The sequence below is a fragment of the Ictidomys tridecemlineatus genome, chromosome 9 (genome assembly GCF_052094955.1).
Source record: "Ictidomys tridecemlineatus isolate mIctTri1 chromosome 9, mIctTri1.hap1, whole genome shotgun sequence".
Taxonomy (NCBI): Eukaryota; Metazoa; Chordata; class Mammalia; order Rodentia; family Sciuridae; genus Ictidomys; species Ictidomys tridecemlineatus.
The window spans coordinates 120,789,770-120,812,713 of record NC_135485.1 but is presented as its reverse complement, the minus strand read 5'-3'; the positions used below and the strand labels follow the sequence as shown (position 1 = coordinate 120,812,713).

The window sequence follows — 22,944 nt, the reverse complement described above, 5'->3', positions numbered from 1 at the left end:
AAAATAACTTTATGTATTAAGAATAAGTGTTTTTTTTTTTTTTAAGATTCTAATCTGTAGTCATGCAAGTCATTCTAAGACATGCTTTCCCATGGAATCGCAGTGTTTATATTTGTAACTTTGTGTCATCAGATCAATTTTTGCCATTATGGTTTCAGAGCAAGAGAAGTCTGCCTGAAAAGAGGGCCCAGAACAACTAGACAGCTAAGAGCAGCTGAAAGTGCTTTTAAAAGTTTTGCAGGGGCTGGGGTTGTGGCTCAGTGGTAAAGCGCTTGCCTGGAATGTGTGACGCACTGGGTTCGATCCTCAGCACCACATAAAAAGAAATAAAATAAAGGTATTGTTTCCATCTACCACTAAAAATATATTTTAAAAAAATTTGCATATAAAAACAAAAAGATAGGTTTTCCAGTCTAAATTTAACACATGTTGGTGATCAAATTATTTAATGAAAATCATTATTACACTTACTTAACATTTTCTCTCAAGGTATTTATATATTCACTCAGCAAATTATATTAAGCAAGAGTGTTGGTAATTCAAGTGAACCCTCTACCAACAGTTTTACAGTTTAATAATGCACAGACACTTAGAAACAAGTAAGAATTGAAAAAAAATTTATGATATTAAATTCTATTGCAAACCTGTGCATTTTTTTTCTCTTGGCCTAAAGATTATGTTCAGAAAGGCCACATAATATACATAGGCAGTAGAACCAGAACAGAGCTTTTGGTAGGTTATATGGTATATTTTAACTGTTTGGTGTCTGGAGAGCACTTCATTTGTCCTGGAAAATCCTTTTTTTTTTTTTTCATAAAAATAACTTACTCAAAAAATTTCATAATATTCTGTAACCAAATTGAATTATTTGAACAACTTGTATAAAATCTCTGATGCTCAAACCAAGTCACTTCTATCCCATCCTCAGTAGTAAGACTCCCTACTATGTTGTGTTTTATTTATGTTATTGAGTGAATCAAGGAAATTTGGATTTAAAAATTCTAGCCTAATTAATAAGTGTTCATGATAGATTCAAAAAAATTAATTAATGCTGTTTTTCCTTAATAGAGGGAAAACTCGTATCAAAACATTTCATTCCTTCTCAAAAATGACAATGATGATAAAGACATTTAAAAAGACAAAATATATAAACATGAAGATAGTCTATGATCTCATCACTCAGTATAAATGAAGGTGCCTTAAAGTTAAAGGTAACCATAAGTTGAATTTTTAATATGATTTCCATTACATATTTTTACTTTCTGTCATTTATTCTGCCAACTAATAACTGAGTCCCTTACAACATGGCAATCACTTCTGGGCCTGAGTTTATAGCTGTGAGCAGGACACAGAGGTATCTATCTTCTTGGAGGTTAGTGAGTAAATAGACATCATATTAATAACTGTACAAGTAAACTATTGCAAAAATATTTTGAAAGAAAAAGTTAAAGGATTTTATAAAAAAGAATGATAGAGGACCATAAATTTAGCAGTTGGAGAAGGCTTTATGGATGTGATTTTTTTTAATAAAAGGACTGAAAGATGAGTATGAGTCACCTTCTAAAGCACTTAAGTAAAATAAAAGCAATGAAAATATAGTCATATGTTCTAATAACTGATGCACTTCCTTTAGTAAATATTGTTGAATGAATGAAATAATATGCAATTCCAAAATGTGAGAAAACAGTCTAGGGTTTAGCTCAGTGATGGAATGAGTGAATGACTACTTAGCAGGTGTGAGGTCCCTTGTACCAAAGTAAGAGAGATGGGGGAGGGGCAATGCAAACATTAAAACAGCCTATAACAAGATCTCTCAAATTAAATAAAAACACAATTGTGTAAATAACACAAATGTCAGTAACTGCCTAGTTGAAAGATAAACTCTCTTGGAATGGATTAAAATCAAAGACCAACTAAGCCCTGTGATTCACACTGAAACAACAATGCAGGAAAATCAGAAATACCACAATAAAGAAGAAAAAGGTAGATAAGGGGAAAGAGGAGGAAGGAGAGGCCGAGAGGGAAAAAAATAGGGGGAGATGAAGGTTGTATTGATAGCAAAGCGGTAGTCAAGTAGCGTAAAATAGATCATTGACAGTAAAGATAATGTGTTCCTATACTTTCATGTGCTAAATATCACAGCATTGAGACATTTGTTTGGGTCAGAATATTAGCTACCCAAAGAGAAATAGAGAGAAATACAATTACTGTGGAAGACTTTACAGGTCTTATTTCTTATCAAGTTGTTTTAAAAGGACACAGTATGTTAGAATAATATAATAGTATTAAATTAGTAGCTGGAGATGGAGACTTTTACTCTTCAAGTCAAGCATGTGCTTTGTTTCCAAGTGTTCTTAAAACTTCTTTAATTAATTTCAGAAAGTAGAGATTTTATAGACCACTTTCTTTGACCATATACAGTATGACAGATTAATAATAGAACTAAACAACAATAACAATAACCACTCTCTAAAAATTATCTTTTTCCCCTTAGAAATATGAAGAGTTGCAAATGTCATTATTGGATCAAAAGGGAAATGTGCAAGTTTAGATCAATTACAAAATAAGAACATCAAGACTATAACCATCCAAAAGTGGTTTGAGGCTGAACCTGGATTCAGGAGTGACTTAATGTCCTTAATGAACCTAGACTTGTCCTGTTGATTTAACTGATTCAGATCCAATATGGTTAAACCTAAGGGAATGTTAAAACTGATATACCATAAATCCATGAAGATATATTTTTTAAAATTTTTCATTTGGTCTTTTTAATTATACATGACAGTAGAATGTATTTTGACATATTATACATAAATGGAGTATAACTTCCCATTCTTATGGTTGTACATGAAGTGGAGTTACACTGGTCATATATTCATATATGAACATAGGAAAGTTATATCCAATTCCATGAAGATATTTTATTACGTATACTTTGCTACATAACTGGTCTTATGTTAGAAAAAACTTATTTGGAAGATTATAGTGAGTAATGAATTTTGGATTCCTATTTTACAATATGTATTTTCCAAAAACACAGTTCTGTGACAGGTTTATTATTCAGTTTGAATTTCTTTTTCCATGTTCCAAAATACCCCTAATTTTCTTACCCAATTTCAATATTTGATTAATTTTGATTCTAAGAAGTATATATTTTTTAAAAAAGTTCTTAGATAGTAGTGAATATTTAAATTTTCAACTTTGGGGCCAGGGTTATGGCTCAGAGGTAGAGTGCTCGCCTCACACGTGCAAGTCCCTGGGTTCAATCCTCAGCACCACATAAAAATAAATAAATAAGTACAATGAAGTTATTGTGTCCAACTACAACTACAAAAAATAAATATTAAAAAAAGAAATTTTCAACTTTACTGTTACTGAGAAGTAGTTACATATGTTAATAATTTGGGGGAGGGTACTAAGAATTGAATCCACAGCTTTGTTCATGTTAACTACATTTCTCCATCACTGAGCTCCATCCCAGCCCTATGTATTATTCTTCAACAGTAAAAACAGAAGTAATATTTCTCTATTCTTGCTGAAAGCTGCCCAGTTAATCACTAGAAAAAGGATCATAAATTCAGAATGAAGATTTTCACGTACTTTTTTTAAAAATTCAACAAAGCATGTCTAAATCCTTTGTGACTATCCATTTAAAAATAATTTAATTAATTTAATTAAGTCCAAGGTATTTTAGATTTTTTTTTTGAAAATATGAATGGTGAAACTTAATAAAGTATGACCAATGTCTTATTAAATGATGGATAATTCATTCAATTTGTCTAGGTAGTATTTTTCTTTATGCATTAATTTATTCTTAGAAGCATTATTGCAGGTATGTCTAGTGTTGTTTATAAGCATTCTATTCACATTTTTAATCTTTTTGAATACTTTTTAGATTATTTTTAGCCCCAGTAATTTTATTCACAAATATTTGCCATTTTATTTATTTTGAGTTATTTGTAGATATTTTGGTCAATAGTGATTCTTTCACTCAGTAAGTTTTAGTCTAAGTTGGAAAATAATGGTGACAATAGTAGCAACAACAGTAATTGAGGGATTAATATGTGGCAGGAATTGCTAAGTGCTTTGCTTCTGTTAAGTCATTTAGTGGTCATGATGACCCTCTAGAAGGTTATTTTAAAGACAATGAAAGTGAGGCATAGAGAGGTTGAGTAGTTTTCCTAGGCTGCACAGCTAATGAGGGGCAGGGCCAGATTTTCAATCCCCTTCAGTCTAGTTTCAACATTTCTACTTTTCATGATTCTTTTTTTCTGGTACTCAGGACTGAGCCCAGGGATACTCTGAGCTACACCTCTAGCTACCTCCCACTTTTTTTTTAATATTTATTTTTTATTTGTACACAATGCATTTATTTTGCTTATTTACTTTTATGTGGTGCTGAGGATTGAACCCAGGGCCTTGCGCATGATAGGGAACACTCTACCACTGAGCCAACCCCCAGCCCTTTTTTTTTTTTTTTGAAACAGGGTCCCACTATGTTGCCCAGACTGGCCTTGAACTTGTGATCCTTCTGCCTCTATATCCCCAGTTGCTGAAATCAGATGTGTGTGCTACTGTACCCGGCTGAAAAGGAAGACTCTTTTCTACAAAGTAAATTTTCTCTTCTATGTAAAAGCATAAGCTCAACTAGGTATTTGTTAAATACTGTATTTTGAAACACTTTTTGGAGAAAGAATTCTTGCTTTCATTATTTTTGCAGTCTGCTATTTATTTAATTTTATAAAACTTTGAAAGTGACAAGAACTTTTTGTTTTATTTTGTAGACCAGTGTGTGTGAGGTCAAGTTATATAACTTAGGAGCTATTCAGAATTATATGGAAAATTTTAGATGCTTGATGAAACCCAGAAACAGGAACCAGGTGTCAAAGTGCAGATATTTCACTACCCATAGAAACATGCTCTCTGTTAGTTGCCAGGTGGTATAATTGCAATATTTTAACTCACTGAATTGCAATTAGTGCATGTGGAACTTCAAATGAAAGGTTTTGGCAAAAGCAATTTATAATCTGTTTTTTAGAAGGTGTTATTTCTTAAAAGATGCTTGAAAACCGTACCTCTGCCTGTTTTTCATAGGGTGACCATGAACTCCAATTTAGTCACATAATTAAATTGTCAATTAGATTCATTAAGTTGACTTTTGAGAGAGACCGACAGTAAACATGATGGGAAAGGTAGAAATTGACTTTAATTATTGGACTTATTAAAATAATTATGTCTCATATTTGTACTTGAAGAAGTCTTTCACATCTGATGCCACATTTTTTTTTCATCATAATAACTCTAAAAAGCATTTAGGAAGCTGATATCATCTGTACTTTACTGAAAAGGAAAATTAAGTTATGAAGAAATGGGCTGAGTTAATTAAGGACAAGCAGGTATTCAGAATAAGTGAATACACCTTAGACTTCCTCTCCTTTCTAGTGGCCACATGTTTCAAAGGTGAGGAATTCTTATTATCTCCAAATATTACATTTTAATTTGCATGGTTACAATTGTTTCAAATTAGAAGAATTGATTCATTCTCTTCTAAATTCTTCATTGACTACATACTATCTATATTAGAGATTTTCTTGAGAAGAAATTGAGCCCCCTCAATTATACACATAAAATTTAAAATCACAGCCATAGGAAACAAAACAATGGGTAATAATTGTATAAAACAGAAAAAAAATGGAGGAAAAAGGAATTTGACCAATATAATTTCAGCAATCTTCCCATGCTTTCATAACTATGTGTCATATTATATTCCTAAGATAAAATTGTTAATTTTTGTGGAACTAAAAGGGTTATCATCTATTTCTAATAAGTTTTTTATTTTGTTTGTATATAGATGACAAAATTAGAAAATTTATAATAAAAACCTTCTTGTAGTAATCATGCAAACCAGAGATATTTAGAAGACCTAGAATTTAATGTTCTTTCAAAATATGCAAATACAGAGCTGATCCTTATTCTGAGGTGTGTACTTGTTAACTTCTATGCTTTGTGAATAGAGTCCTTGAGAATTCAACTTTGGCTTTCAGTCCATCTTAAACAGAAGGCAGCAATGGAGGGTTTTGTTTTTTTTCCTAGAGAAATTATACTAGTTCCTTTAATATAGTTACTATAATGGATAACTATATACTTTTTTTTTAAGAGAGAGAGAATTTTTTTAATATTTATTTTTTATTTTTTGACGGACACCACATCTTTGTTTGTATGTGGTGCTGAGGATCGAACCCGGGCCGCACACATGCCAGGCGAGCGTGCTACCACTTGAGCCACATCCCCAGCCCTATACACGTTTTTATAGTTACAACCCTAAAAAAATCCCTATTTTCTTATCATTATTAACAATTATAATATTCATTAGTTAGTCCTTCTGACCTTGGTAATGTTTGATAAGCTACAGGGGTCGTGCACTGTTCAAAATACTCTGCCTTTGAGCATTTTAATACCTTTAAACATTTGTTAAGAATATAACACTCTTCATAATGTTTATTTCAAGTTTACCAAATGGGTAATAATATGCAGTAATATGGTAGTATACATTTGCATATTCTATGTATGCCAAATAGGGGATTTGAGGTGACAAAGTCTCTTCCTTCTTTGTACCTTCTAAAAAAGTTTCATGATGTCCTGCCCCGTGCAGCTCCCAAGCACATGAGGCCCTTCCTACAGTGCTTTTGCTTTAACCCCACAACTGAAGTGGACCTGCAGGATCCAATCACTGAAGTACCAGGCTTCTCAAAATTTCACGTTAGCTAATCTTATGGACTATCTGTTTTCCACTAAGCCATTTGGTGTACTTTGAGTTTCCACATTTACATATGGAGAAATTGAGGCTTACAGAGGTGAAGTGGGAAAATGGGAGAATTGATCCATTCTCTTCTAAATTCTTCATTGGTGTCCAGGAAGAGAAGTAGAAATTTTCGGAAGTATTAATATGAGGGAGAAATTTTCTGTTCTATTTCTTCTTCTTCCCACTTCCTCTACCAACAATTAAAAATGAAGAGGGAACAGGGACCATGTCAGGGAAGACCAGAGACATGTTCACTGCAAACCCATGAAGCATAAGCTCCAGGGCCCCTCTGTCACACAGGTCTCCTCCAGGACTCTCCAATTGTGCTTGTGGTTTTGTAAACATATTGACTATTTTTAAGAATAAGATATTTTATCTGCAGTTTCTTAAGACGACTCTTACTTTCCAGTGTGACTACCCTTTTGTCAAACTTCTCCCTGCTCCAGGGTATTATGTATATGTTCGCAGTGTAGCCTCTGCTCTCACAGAGTTATCCCTATCCCCAGGTACCCCAATTTACTCACTCTCCATGACACTGAAACTGGATCCAGAGGTTTAGTTCCTCCATGAATGATCCTTAGCTCCCAGAGCTAGAAATGTGGGCAGCAGAGGAGAAATGAAGTTTCAAAGGTACGGGGCCAGAGTCAGCAATCTGGAAAATTCTCCCAATCATTAGGCATGTAAAATTCATTAAGTGATAACGTTATTTGGGCATGTCAACAGAAGTTTCAATTCTTATTGTAAACTAATCAAAATAAGAAGTCCTCTCCTGTTAGGAATCTACTGGACAATGAAGCACATACAATTATAATGACAGTCCAAGATGAAATTATTTTTTTCTATATTTCCAGATGAAACCAATAGCTATTCTTTTATGAAGAAGTAAACTGTAACAAATTTTCAGACAACATCAGAAACAAATAATTCATTAACACAGAGAAATCTCAAATAGAAAATAGAGGCAGAATTCAATTAATAAAGAATCATGCTTCATATAAACACACTTATAGGTACCAAATCCTATATAAATGAAAGTTCTTGGTCTAAAACAGCACTTTAGTTTAAGCATAAAATAATTTTTTGACAATTGATATGTAACTCACAGAATTTGGGGAGCATCATCGAATCGGTTTTGTACATTAATCAGTTAAAACAAAAGAAACAAACAAAAATCAGTGGGAGAGCCTCTGCCTGCCTTTGACAGCAGGGACACCAGAGAGGTCACCTCATTTGTCTCAGAGGAACCACATGGTAACACCGCACGCTCCCAGAAGATGCAAACTCCTTCTCCTTGCTTATTTTCCATCCAAGTCCCAGGAAGACGCTTCTGCTTGCCAGGAATTTAGGCCACATGCCTGCACCCTAGCTGCAGGAAGCTGGGAAATATTTTTAGTTTCCAGTCGTGGTAGTACAGTAAGACAAGCAAGAGAGGAATTAGAATGAGTGCAGGGTAAGCCAGCCTACAGACTCTGCCACGGCATTCTGCTTCCAAATTCATGGAGGAAAATTGGGCTAGATTCTTAACCTCCTTAACTAATCCATATTCCTAATACCTAACATGAGGATTTTGGGCCCTATGAATACTAAGAGTCCTTACAGTCAAACAATTATGTGTCTGTGCTAGTTAACAATTCTGGCTTCTGGTGGTGGAATCCTTACATGAACTTGTGAGAGGAAGTAGATGGAATTTATCAGCTTTCATAGGCTAACTGTGGGAGGAGCAGGGGTGAAGCAGGCTTGAAGAGGTGGCTGGCTCATCTGGTCTCTCACTGTCTCCCCACTCTGCTTTCTCTCTATATTAACTATAGAAAGCAGCTGCTCCCTCAGACCAGGAAGCAGCCCCTTATAACACCAAGTATCATGTCCAGAGAGCTCTGATCTTAGGAGAGAAGAGCTCCTTCTTCTCAGAATCAGTTTCGAAGGCCCAGAAGGACTCTTATCAGCCAGGCTTGGTTACTTCCATGACAGGGGAGTAATCTCTAACCAGAGAAAGGGTGTCACACACACACAGGCTACCAGGGAATAGTTTTGAGGTAGTCGGCCACCCCAATCTGTGACAAAAGCAGATCTAAAATCTAGCATGCCAGTTTGTGATGTGGGATTTAGTCATGTGTTTTTCAGACTTTGATTGTGCTGTATGTAGTGGGAGACAAAAACATTGTGATGACCTTTGATGTGGGGAGCTTGAAATTTATTTCTAGAGATATAAGCAATTACAGAAGTATCAAGTCTCAGGTGAAACCAAACTATAGAATAGTCTTGGGGGAAAGATCAGAATCCCAAAGCAGTAGAAAATGGAACTTGAAGAAATAGATTGTCTTAACAGTGTTTACTGTACATTTCCCTCCAAAGCATATTCCCAAGACAAATCATATTTGGTTTGAAAGATCATTGGTAATATGTAAAGCTGATCTGATTTGCTTGAACTTTTTGCTGATATGTGTGAGCACATACTTTTTTCTTTTTCTGTATGTTGACTAGGTTGATATTTAGACAGCCTTTTCCTTTGGAAGGTTACATTATTGTATTGAAATATATTTTGCCCAAGGCAATAAATATAACAAAAGGTCCTTTGGTCTCATGTTTTATGAACACAGCTTGTACAACAGGAAAAAAATATCTGTTTTCTCCTTGGAATCAAAAACACATAGCTCACTCTAAAATTTATCTGGACTGTAGATAGCATTTTGCATATGAAATCATATTTTCTAGGTGATTAGGTTGTTGAAAATGTGTGAGAAGTTTCAGCCGATCAATGTTTCAGCTTTTGGTTCATCATACAAATGTGCTTTTTGGTTTTATAATCTGAAGCACATGCATTTTAAGTAGAGAAAACTAATTGCAATAAATCCTGGCAATAATCTGAATGTTTCAATAATGTCACATTGTTATTTCTGAATTTTCTTGTAACACTGTTACATAAGAGTTTTATTTTAGATTTTTTAAAGATTTTTTGGCCTCTGTTTCTCTGATAATTACTAATAATCATATAATTTAATTAGATGTTATACTTACATGTCATGTCAAGACTCTAACCAGTGCATTCTGTATCCTTTCCATTTGAACATACCTGTAGATCTAATTAGCATTTTATACATATTCTGTCCAATTATTCTAAGAATTTCTGTTGCAATAGACAATAACCAATATTTATACTTCATGGATAATAGAGGATCACTCTTTGTTTTTAACAGTAGGATTTATTAATTCCAATAAGTGGAATATAAGTATTCACTTTGGTCTTACCTTTTAATAGGACCAAAGGTATTTTAAGTACCATTCTATCCAGCATTCATGTTCTTTTTCTATGGTTATTAAAGCTAAATGAAAATATTTCATATTCCAGAGATTTGATCCACAACCTTTCATAAATGCCTTTCATAAAAGTTCAGCTTTATGGAAAATTGCTGGCTCGGTGCAAATAAAATTAAAACTCTGACATTATAATATAACTGAGAAATCTGTTCAGACAAACCAATTGTTGGAGGTGAAATATGTCCTCATGTACCCAATAAAACAAAGGCACTGATAGTGGGGATAGAGGATATTGTAGCAACACACAGAGAGAACACCCAGCCTGGCCTCAGGGTTCCATTCCCACCTAAACAAAGAATAGAAAAATTACAGTGATACTTAGTCTTGTGAAAACATGAGAAAACAGGGTTGGAGGAGGTCGTGGGACATTTCAAGATGTCCAGTAGAAAGCTGCTGTGGCTATAAGTATATAAAGATAAAAAGCTAGAGATGCTTCAATATAAAGAAGTAAAAATGTTGATGTATTCAACAGGTAGACACTAATTCTAGTTAGAGGAAATAGTATGCATAAATGCCCAGAGGTTAGAGAGAGGCTAGTAGCTTTGGAAAGAGATTCCCTTTAGTTGCTGCAGATAGATGGAGTTAATTTGAGGGAGAAATGTTAGGCAGCTAATGTCAGAAGAGGTCAACCGAGGAAAAGATTAGTGAGATGAAGCAAAAGGGGCAGATTTAAGAGACATTGAAGAGGTAAAATTCACAGGTCTTTCTGAGTAGTTGGATTTGGGAAACAAGGGAGAAAGAGGCATCAAGGATCATTCTGGGAGTCTTGGACACCTTGGTAGATGTGGTGCCACCCATGGACAAAGACAATGTGGGAGAAGGAGCAGGGGTGAGGGGACTGGGGGGACATTTCCAGATGTCCAGTAGAGAGCTGCTTTGGAGATGAAAATGTAAAAATAAAGCACTAGAGATGTTTAAATGTCAATAATTTAAAATGTTGATACATCCAATATATAGATACTCATTTCATACCAGCTTGCAAAAGATTTGCAAAAGAAAAAGACCCTTCAAAGATTTGTCAGAAAGGAGAAGAAAAAATAGGACAGAATGCTTTTAAAAATGCAAGGAAAGAATTTCAGAGGATTGAATGGTCGTGGTGTCAAATGCTACAAAGAAGTCAAATAAGATAAAAACAGAAGACTTCCCATTGAATTTTGCAATAAGGATGTTGCTGGTGACCTTGCAGGGAAAAAAAAAAATGCTTCCAGTCAAGTGATCAGGGCTGAATCCAGATACAGTGGGTTGAGGAATAAATAGGAAATAAGGAATTGGAGATAGTGAATGTGGACAGTTCTTTTAAGAAAAAAATGTTAGTAATAGGAAGGATAATGATAAGGGAGTAGCTGGACAAAGATGGGCAGTTGAGGGACAGTTCCTTGTGTTCTTTACCAAGGGAAAGGCTTGAGTGTATATAACACTGATGATGTGAAATAACTAGGGGAGAGCAAAGGGAGACAGGAGTGCTTTCAATTGCAAATGACAGAAACCCAGCTACTAAGAGTGCCTCATTCAAGCAGACTCTCATTTTTCTCACAGCATAAGAAATTAACTTGGACAGTTGCAGGCATTGCTTCTGCAGGTTAATTCTGTCAGTGCAAGGGTTGACGTCTCTGCATTTATCTTGGCCTTTCCTTCTTGGGCTGGGATCAAGGCAAGAAAGGGGATGCGATGTTGCTGTCGAACCTTGGTGCTTTGATCAGGAAATCAGGAAAATGTGTTCAGAGTACTCCAGTAGACTCGTTTTTCTTTTGTGATATTGGGGAAAATCAGGGGTGCTCTGCTACTGAGTTATATCCCCAACCCTTTTTCTTTTCTTTCTTTTTTTTTCTTTTTTCTTTCTTTTTTTTTTTTTTTTTTTTTTTTTGAGACAGGGTCTTACTTAGTTGCTGAGCACTAGTTTCAAACTTGGAATCCTCCTGAGTCCCTGGGGTTTCAGGTGTGTGCCACCACGTGCTTGGCTCCTCCAGGAGACTTCTGCTTGCACCTCATTGGCCCAGTTCTGTATCATATAGACAACCCTGACTTTAAGGGAGACTGGAAAAGCATTTTCATCCTCATGGTGGAAGAAGTCAAAGGAGACAAGTCCTGGGAATGCAATTAGATCACTTAAATGGTAGCATCTGTCTCTTTGCAAAGGCAGATAGTAATATCTAAGTTTATAGCCTCCAATTTCCTATTGGAGATTTTGTTTTCTCTGACATTAGAAAGGAGATCATATGTGAAATGAGGCACAGAACAATTGAGAGTGGTAAAATAGGAATTTGAGAATTTGAAAAACTGGGAACTGATAAAACTGATTTCAACAGTTAGATTAAATAAAAAATAAGAAATGAATAGGGCACATGCATACAGGTTTATGTGAATTCTCAAAGAGTAACCATTGGGCAGTAACAATCTTATTCTTCAATTTACATTATACTTTTTATGACTATAAAGTCATTTCCTATTTAATGCTTTTGACTTTCAATTCTGCTTAAATGAAATTTATGTTATTCTTTAAAATTTTTTGTTTTTGCTAAAATAATCATTACTCATTTTCTAGGTATGTCTCTTAGAGATTTACATTCTGAAGTTGTGGGAAATTTATACATATTTTTATATAGATTTTCCCATAGCTTGTATTTGGAAAAAATTCAAATTTATAGAAAAACTAAAAAAAAAAATACAATGAATACCCCCATGCTATTAACTTACATTCACACTTTCCTATTTTTTGCCTTTTTTCTCTGTCTCCTCTCTCTGAGTCTCTGTGTTGTCTATTTTACACAATACCGACATACACACACACACACATACACACACACACTCCACAAAGACTTTTTTTCCTAACCATCTAAAACTTTAAGGTGTAGACAGTAACATACTCCTGCCCTAAATATTTCAGGATGCAACTCCTACAAATGGAAGCATTATCCCATGTAATCATAACACCATAATTGTACTTCAAAGAATTGACATCATTTCTAATGTTTAGCATGTTTAAAGTTTTTCATTTATCTCCCATCTTTCAATCCAAGAGTCTGAGGAAATTACTTGAAAACAATTTATTTTTTTAAATTAATTTTACAGATTACCCAATGCCCTTAGCAATAGGTTGAAATTTGCCCTTCATCAGGGCTTTTCCCGTTTTTCTGGATTTTTGTTTTAGATGTGAACAACAATGTATAGTATCTTATATGTATGTGTGTGTGTGTGTGTGTGTGTGTATTTGCATTGGCCTTTATCTTTAGCTACATACTCATCTTTCCCAAGTTGAGAATCAACCTTTTCATCCTGGGAAGGTTTTTGACTATGAATGAGTATCGTGCGGTAGATATATGGTTATCTACATTATCTATTCAACAAACCAGTTAAAGTCTATATTTGAATTTTTAAAATAAGCTATTACTTTCATTGTTTAAATCATAAATGTGACAATATTTGCCCAAGTAAATAAAGTAGCTATTTTATGGGTATATTGTAATTGTTTAATAATAAAATATAACCCAGCAATTGAGTTGAAGGTATTTCATAAAGAAATGAAGTTTAGATGAGTTAAAAATGTTAGTGATTAATGTGTCCTGGATGGAGGATACTGTAGGAAACACTGGGTGTCCTAAATACAAACATAACCCCTTATCAAGGAGCTGGAATTCTAAAACAACACTGAAAAGGGACATGTAAATACAAGACCAGATAAAGAAACAGATGCACAATGAGGTTATTTGCCAAATGCAGGACTAGGATTAAGACTATTCGAACAGGAGCAAGTTTCTTGAAGATTATATTGCCTCCTTTAATTTTCAAACTGATTTAATCTGCTAATAAAAAAATAGGGTGATTGTGATTTTAATAATTTTTTTTTTTTTTTTGGTACCAGGGATTGAACTCAGAGGCATTCGACCACTGAGCCACATCCCCAGCCTTTATTTAGAGACAGGGTCTCACTGACTTGTTTAGCACCTCGCTTTTGCTGAGGCTGGCTTTGAATTCAGTATCCTCCTGTCTCAGCCTCCTGAGCCACTGGTTACAAGCATGCACCTCCCTGCCCAGCGATTTTAATAATTTTATGAGCATTTTCACAATCATACGAAAGTACATGGTTGTCAGATGCTGTGCTGTTTATTCTTGCGAAAGCACTGCTGTCTGGTGTGTTGTAGTGGACTGGCACAACCTTGGGCTCCTGCAGCTTCCCAGGTTTAAAACTGAAATTTCTCTAATTATACCTATTCTTGACAGCATCAGCTGCAGGGACCCAAGATGCACAATTTCACCAAGATGGCCCCAGTCACGACACTGAGCTCCAGTTGTCCAAGTGGAGTGATTGGTTTCAGTGTTTGAATTATTTCTAATTAGAAACATTACAGACGTAAAACTACACTGAAAAAAAAAGGGGGGGGTGTCTCATCTCCCTTTGCTGATAGATGCACTCACATTAACTCCCAGTGGATTCTAAGCTGTCTGCCAACTGAGGCCTGCACCTGAGGAGCCAAACCTGGCTGAAGAAAATCATGACTCTTTTATGGGGCCTTACTTAATTCATGATCAATGGCCTGAGGGCCTGATAGGTCTGGCTGTGGCTTTCAGGCCCATTTACTTTCCCTCTGTCCCCAGTCCACTCATTCACAATTAGTGGTTTTACTTCCTGCTTCACTGAGAAAATGGAAGCAACGGAAGAGAATTTTCTCCCTGATGTTTTCATAAGCCACCTCTGATCTAGTGGTGATTCCTTGACTCCATCTTCCATGTGTAGGATCTGACCTCTTCTCACCAGTTGCACACCATTCATCCAGGCTCAATTTTGTGATTGTCTCACTGCTTCTACCACTTCCCATCTCACCCCCAAAACACATACACACACACTTATCAAAACAACAGCCAGAGTGATCCTGATAAAAAATATACGTTAATGTTATTCTCCTTGAACTTTCCAGTAGCTTCCCAAATCAGAGTAAAGGCCAAGAGTCTTTCCAAGGCCCATAAGCCTCCATGATTTGTCCCCTATGCATTTCTATGACTGAAGGATCATGACATGGCCCTTGTTCCACCCCAACTCTTTCCTGCTCTTCCTCTCATCCATGAAGCATGGTCACATCTCAAGGGCTTTGTCCTTGCTGTTCCCTCTTCTGGATAGATTGCTCTTTTTCTAAGAAGCTTGCGCCCTTATGCACTTTCCACCCTTCCACGGTACTCATCACCTTCTCCATGCCTTTTCCCCATTGCACTTATCACAACTTGACATTTGGCTAATTAATTACATTTTATTGCCCCTCTCCACCATTAGCATGTAAGTTCCCTTCAGGAGAGAGAAAGAGAAGGGGAAGGGGAGAGAAACATCTTCTGAAAGCATATATATACTTATATATGCATACATGTATCCATCCACAGACATGTGGACATATCAAAAGTGAGTAGTGGGGCTGGGGTTGTGGCTCATGGTAGAGTGCTTGCCTAGCATACGTGAGGCACTGGGTTTGATCCTCAGCACCACATAAATATAAATAAATAAAATAAAGATATTGTGTTCATCTACAACTAAAATATATTTTTTAAAAGTAAGTGGGATTGCTTCCTATTATGATTATAGTATAAATACTAATATGCCAAAATATCAAATCATTTTTTAGATTTACAACAAAATTACAATGAATGTAATTTCATTTTCCTGGAAGACATAATTCTGTACATATGTATGTATGTGTGTGTATATATATATATATATATATATATATTTTTTTTTTTTTTTTTGTCTCTTTAGATCACTGCTGTATCTTCAATGCCTGGTACCTTGAGTGCCAATAAATACCTTTTGAGTGAATAATTTATTCTATTCCTCACAGATTTTTTTAATATCTTTAGGAGATGAAAATTGGAATGTCTTTTTTAGAGAAATAAATTGTAAGTGCAAACATACTTTAGAAGCTATATCTTACTAAACTCTATATTCAGTATAGCATTTCCATATCCAATATTTATTTTTTCATACCAACTATTTTTCTAATGATTAAAGCTCTTATACAGGACCTTGTTTTGAGTCTCATTATGAAAAGTTTTAGAACACTGAGTAAATTAATACTGGCATCCTGATAAGATAATCAAATTTCAAGTTCAGAATATCCTCTAAAAGCTTAAAATTGAAGGAAAAAGTATAGATACAGTCATTCTGTTGTTATTTTAGAAGTCTAGGCTGCTCGAAGATTACATTCATTGTCAATTTTTTTTTGTAAACCTAAAACTCATTTGTTATTTTGACGTACTAGTATTTTTACTAAAATCATAGCAGGAGGCATTGATATTCTTTTTATTTCAGGTTTGCTGTGATTCCACCCATTCGCACTAGAGGGAAAGCAGATAATTAGACTGTCACTCGATGGTCCTGTCATTTCTAATATTCTGTGATTAAATGGTGTCAGTGATCAATGTGATTTGGAAAAACAGGATTGTTTACATTTATAATAAGCAGTGTGTAGTTCTTTGTTAGTTCTTATGACATCATTTTGCTAAAGTACAGAAAATTGCTAACGTATAAAAAATATTAAGCCCTTTGTCTTGGGTTTTCAGGAGAGCCCTACCTGTGCTAGCTTCAGCACCAATCACTTCTTTCTATAGCTACGCTAAACTCAGATTTAATCCACTCTCCTCTCTTGCCTGGATAGTTGCAAAGCCTTTTAGCTTCTAGAGTCAGTACTTTGACAATACCTGTCACTTGTCTCAATACAGCTTCGGGTGGTCTGTTGGTGGTTTCCCACTGCATTAGAGCAGAGTTTTGCAAACTCCTTCCATGGTTAGAGTCTCACCTGAGAGACCTGCCCATCTCACTGGACTCCCCTCCTACCTCTCACCCCTCAGTTATAGACATTCTTCTGGCCTTTGAACATGCCAAGGCTAGGCTTCTTATACTGGTGGTTTCTTCTCCCTGGCAGCTTTGGTATCAGCTCATGATTTGGGCATCAGCTCAAATGGAAAGAGAGACCTGCTTCCAATGTTACAACTAAAATGATCCTCTCCACTCACTCTCTAGCCTGTTAGCCCTCTTCTTTTAGTCATAAAACCATGTGATATTATTTATATATTCTTATGCTTATTGTCTGTCTCTGCCTTCTAAAATATAAGATCTCTGAGTGCAGGAATTTTTGTTTCCATTGCTACCAATTCCCCAGCACTAATAGTACCAGTAGGTACTCAGTACATTGATATTTCAGGGTTAGATGAATGAACCAGATGCCAATGACAGAAAAAATATTAACTGAGAATGTATCATACAGAAGGGCTAAAGTTCACTTTAAAGGGAACTTAATGGACTTTGAATACTGTTCCTCATTTGTCATGATTTGTATACATAATTCTAAGCCCTTACTCTTTAATACATTGGCTAACTCTTATTATAAAGTAATTCTGTTCAATTCAGTATCCTGATTTTCAGGTGTGTAAATTTTTCTCAAGTTAATAACCAAAAGTTATGGAAAGGATCTCAAGGAAGCCAGAGATACATATTGAAAGAAAACAATTATTATTTACAGGTTAAAAATAAACCAAGAGGGCTGGGGCTGGGGCTCAGCATTAGCGCACTTGCCTGGCATATGTGAGGCTCTGGGTTTGATGCTCAGCACCACATATAAATAAATAACAAATAAAGTAAAGGTCTATCAACAACCTAAAAAAAAATTAAAATAAATAAATAAGTCAAATAAGCTGAGAGCTGAATATGGTAGCATTGCCTATAACCCAAGCAGCTCTGGAGGCTGAGGCAGGAGGATGAAGAGCTCAAAGCCAGGCTCAGCAACTTGGAGAGACCTTGTCTCAAAATTTAAAAAAAGTTCAAAAGCAGGGGGCTGGAGATATGACTGAATGGTTAAGGGCCCCTTTGTTCAGTCCCTGGTACCAAAATAAACAAATAAATAAATAAAGTAAACTGAGAGTTCACTTTAAAAATAAATAATCTAGCCTTACTTTAAAGTGCAATTTAGCAAAACATTTAAACAAGCTTTACTATATCATTTCTAGAATGAATAATAGAAAAAAGCTGTCATCTTAATTCAGTTATGTAGAGAGAATTGAAATAGTATTATGTACATATTAGAGATCAGTCTTAGAAATAAATGTGCCTCAATAATGCCAAACATGTATAGACAGTACTAGATTGTGTATATATTTGGTTGTTGATAATGCTTTGAATATTAATTTGACACTTCTACTAATTTTTTTTTGTTAAAAATTGTATAATTCCAGGTAATCTAGATAACAGGAATATGCAATGGAGATTTACTATTGGGGGTTTAAGTAGAGTTCAATGGCTACAAATGATTTCACTAATAGGAAAAGAATAAGACAAACCCTCTGTTGACCTTTGTTTCACATTAAAATGACCGGAGTTTGACACCAAAATGACAGCTGGTTAAAACAGCTTGAGATTTCAAAGTGCTTGAGTACATATAAATATTATGACTGATCTCATAAGTGTGTTGGAAGACGGTTTAAGAAAGGTCCTTGGTTTAACAGTTTGCTACATTCTCCCCTTTTGGTTGAAGGGAAATATCACATGCAAAAAAAAAATGTTTTTATCTTCTGGATTTTTATAGGAAATAGAATAATTAAAAACATGTAGTTGAACTTAAGAGACCCAAGATTGAATTGTGAATGTAAATTGCCACTTGGTGCACAACCCTAAGATTTAGATTACTGTAGTTTGGTGATGTGACAGATACTTCTCCAAATTAAACTCCTGCCATCTCAGGAGTAATAGTTATATAGAAAGTGCGTCACTAACATGGGTTTTTGCCACTTCCCCTTCTACAGCAGAACATGTCCGGGCAAGGTGAGTCTCCTGCACCCTGGGCTCACAGTACTGCAAAAGGCATAGCTACCATCAAGCCTGGATTCTTTAAAATGATCTCAGCTTTATTTTTGAAAGTGACTTTTCACCATAAACATTATAAGCGAGTTCTTTTTGAGTCCTTTGTGCCCTTTTCAGTGAGTGGACAAAGGAAACTTGGGATAGCTGCGTCTTAAGGATAGGAAGCTACAGTGATAAACAAAAGTCAGAATGATATAGTTTGTTATTAGGCGGAATAAAGTAAGGTTATCAGCAGGACAGAGTTCAAGCAGAAGCTTTTCCCATGAGGCTTGTAACATTTCTGAAAGGCATTAGCATCAATTAGAGAAGAATTAATTCAGAAAAGCAGAGGTTGGCTAGGGTCATGCAGTCAAGGAGTGGGGTGCAGATCTGAGGCTGGGGGCTGCACAGCAGAGAACAAGTGACACTAGTTTTGAGCAGGCAGGTGTGAGAAGAGGAGGGCGGCGGCATATGTGGAACAAGCTGAGATGAATGGTTTTCCTCATTGACTTTCTGATTTTCTAGTGTGTGTGTGTATGTGTGTGTGTGTGTGTGCATGGTACAGAGTTCAAACACTGTAAGAGAAAATTGAATGACAGTAAGGTCAGCTTCCCACCCCAAATCCCAGTCCCCAGCACCCCTCCAGAACGTCAACAATACTTTCTTATAAATCCTTCCAGAGATACTCTGGCATGAACAAGCCTTTTATACAACCCTTCCCTGTTTTACACCAACAGTAGCATTCTCTACAATGCCTCATTTTCACCCACGTGGCCTGCAAGCCTACACCTTGGCTTCGTAACTGAGTAGGTCAAAGACATCATTCCTCTCAGGTGCAGTTTTTGAGACTTAAGACATCAATTGCATGATTATTCCCTAATATATAAATGGTATATTTGAAATCAAATATTTGAATATTCTTCAGAGAATGTTACATGTGGGTGCACCAGTTCCCTACTCATGGAGATCTACATTTCTTGGTCTGAGATAGAGAACTGGGTGGTGGTAGGATGGGGCAGAATGGATACTCTTAATGTCTACTCTTTTATTGTTGGTTTTTTTTATGTTTTATTTTGAGATGGGTCTCACTGTGTTGCCTAGTTGGGCCTCACACTCCTGGGTTCAGATGATCTGCCTGCTTCAGTCTCCTGAACATCTGGGATGACAGGCATGCACCACTGTGTCTGGCTTAACATAAAGTCTTTTATTGAATTTGTTATGTATATGTCATTTACAAATGCTGGAGAAAAAAATTCTTTTAAAGAGTCAAAATATGGACCTACGTCCCCTCTGCATCCTCTGTACATTTCTTTGCATGTAGTTTAAAATCCAGTCCATGCTTACACAACCCTGTGTCTAGGCTGGCCTGTGTCTGCCCAGAACATTTGGGGCCTATGCTTTTGTCCCCCAACTCCAGCCCCACTTCCAGTTTCTCTTTTTCTCCTAAGCAGTGAGAAAGTATACACACCTTTGTTTAATCTTCTTCCTGCTGCAAATATGCTTATTTTCTTTACACATCAGTGTAAATGAAGCCTTTCTTCATCAGTGACTTCTGCAGAGAAAACTCCAATTAGGTTCCCTTGTCTCTGTCATAAGAAAGACTCTGTCATAAGAAAATTAAATCATATATTTACTTGTCTGGATTTTAGATAATATCTACTCCATATAGCACTGCTTATTAGTCTAGGGTGGAAGAAGCAGTTTTTGAGACTTAAGACATCAATTGCATGATTATTCCCTAATATATAAATGGAATATTGGAAATCAAATATTTGAATATCAAACCCTAATTGTTTTCTTGTGGTTGTTTCCTTGCCCTCTGTGTGTGTGTTCCTGAGTGTTGAACCTAGGGTTCTCATGCATGCTAGGTAAGCACTCTACCACTGCACTCTACCCTTATAAAGCATTCTTTTTTTTTAATCCAGAGTTTGTCATCTGAGTTATTAGATCATATAGGTCATTCTTCTTTTCTTAATTAAACCATAGAATCCACTAGAGGGTGTGAATGGACAGAGAGAAAGAAAACTTAGTTCATTTTCTACTCTATAGCTCAAGTAAGAAGGTTCTGTTTAAGAAGACTTAACATTTCTGATTATATTTTTGACTTGGGGGAAAGAGGAAATTCACATCAAAGAATAATAATCAAAAAAGTACATTCTGGGGGCTGGGGCTGTGGCTCAGTGGTAGAGCACTTGCCTAGCACGTGCAAGGCACTGGGTTCAATCCTCAGCACCACATAAAAAATAAATAAATAAAAATAAAAGTATTGTGTCTGATTACAACTAAAAAAAAAGTATGATCTGTTCTTTTTTTGGTTTCTGTTTACTCTCAAAATAGTTAATTCTACAAATAGAATATTTTATTAGAAAGAATTTACCAAATATTATTTGAATCTGTAAATATGACAAGAATTGCCTTCTCAGCTCTTTAGCTTTCTCAGTTGTAAAATAATTTGCCCCTTTCCATGAGAATTTTTACTGTCAAATTATCCCTTCCTTTGCCTTCTTATTAACCATGGAAAATGTATTAACGAGTGTTTTCTGAAGAGCTAAGAGTGTCTTATACTAAAAAAGTAATCCATTGTAATGCACCACCCTGGAGTTATAATAATTTAACAAACTCTTTTATGGTAAGAAGAAATCGTTTTATATCTTTGTTTTTCTTGAGTACCTGGTCTAAACACAATGGTTGGAGGGCGTCCAAAACTGTGTTTTGTGATAAGCTAAAGTCATTCTTTTATATATTGTTTCTCTCAGCATTGTGTGCTGGATAAGGGTGAACACAGAGAAACAGAGAGAGAGCAGAGGCCTATCCTCCTTGGACCTCTCACTCACTCTCTCCTGCGCGTCACTGGGAGCTTTACCAGTATTTCTTACCAGTAAGCTTGCCTTATCGGAGAATCACCTGAGCTGATCCTGGGTGAACTGGTGGGTGAATTGAGGGTAAAGTTCTGATGTGATAAGCGACTGTTCCAGCAAAGAGCATAGTAGGGAGGAGCAAGTCAATTTTTCCAACCAATAATTTACAAAGGAGAAAACTCAATTCATCGACAAAGGGGACTTTTTGGGTGTCGCATAACAAATTAGAGGAAGTTGGCCACCTTGTGCAGGTGAGTACTTCTACCAGGATCCCTTGTTTGCACAGTTTCACTGGATAGATCTTTCCATTCGTAGAAAGTAGAACACATTCTTGTACTTTAGTGGGATTTTTTAGCTGCCTTGTGTCCTATTCTTTTGGGTTGAGATAACATAACGGTATGTTTAGATTTCCGGATGCCAGTATGTAATGGTGTCAGTTAATCAGGAATGCATGGACTCTTTTTTCTGTTTAAGTCAGATAAAACAGAAAGGGCCTCGAAAGAGCTTTCTGTCCTGGTTATTCTTTTATCTCCTGAGCCTTGTACAAAGGTTTCACCCCCACCTCTCCTAGGAACTGCCCTTGATAAGGTCTCCCATGACCTTCATCTTGCTTAATACCGTGGTCCATTATCATCTTACTTGGATCCTGAGCACAACTTCACATGTTTAGTCACCTTGTCCCTCCTTTAAATAGTTTCTTAACCTGGCGGAAGCACAGATGTCTTCTACCTCACTGCCTGATCCTCCTCCCTCTCCTCTGCTGGGTCTCCTCTCCCTTCCTGACTTCTAAGCATGGCCATGTCTCAATACATGGCCCTTGGAGCTCTCTTCTTTTATCGTTACATTTACTTCCTCCATGTTCTCGGTTCATCTTTTGCCTTGAAACACCATTTGTATGTCAGAGGCTCTTCAATTTATTTCTCCAGCTTCCATGTTTCCCTTTAACCCCACAAGATCTGCGGAACCACTCCATTGGAATGCCCAGTGAGCATCTCAAACTTAACATGACCCCACCCAACCCTAACCCACTGGCTCCCCCTCTTCTCAGTGAATGGCAACTCCAAATAAAAACTTTCCTGTCATCCCTGGCTGTTTTCTTTGTTTCATGCCCCATATCCAATCCATATGAGTGAGCTGTGCTAGTATCTTCAAAATAG

At 36.0% G+C, this 22,944-nt stretch overlaps 1 protein-coding gene and 1 long non-coding RNA gene across 12 annotated transcripts in view; one reads left to right on the top strand and one right to left on the bottom strand.

The window, feature by feature from the left end:
• The window catches only part of LOC144366913 (uncharacterized), a 52,863-nt gene extending 44,570 nt beyond the window's left edge, over positions 1 to 8,293 (bottom strand). Inside the window, exon 1 of the mRNA XM_078021988.1 lies at positions 7,906 to 8,293. Coding sequence (XP_077878114.1) covers positions 7,906 to 7,942 — 37 coding nt within the window. The 5' untranslated portion in view covers positions 7,943 to 8,293. The remainder of the gene's footprint in view (positions 1 to 7,905) is intronic.
• LOC144366914 (uncharacterized) overlaps positions 1 to 22,944 on the top strand; it is a 95,420-nt gene that overhangs the window by 50,166 nt on the left and 22,310 nt on the right. For 8 of the 11 annotated variants that reach the window (XR_013426097.1, XR_013426099.1, XR_013426102.1 and 5 more), the window contains one exon: positions 4,488 to 8,222. The exons of the other annotated variants lie outside the window; for them this stretch is intronic. This is a non-coding gene — a long non-coding RNA (uncharacterized LOC144366914). Of the gene's footprint in view, positions 1 to 4,487; positions 8,223 to 22,944 lie in introns of those variants that run through there. 11 annotated transcript variants of the gene reach the window in all.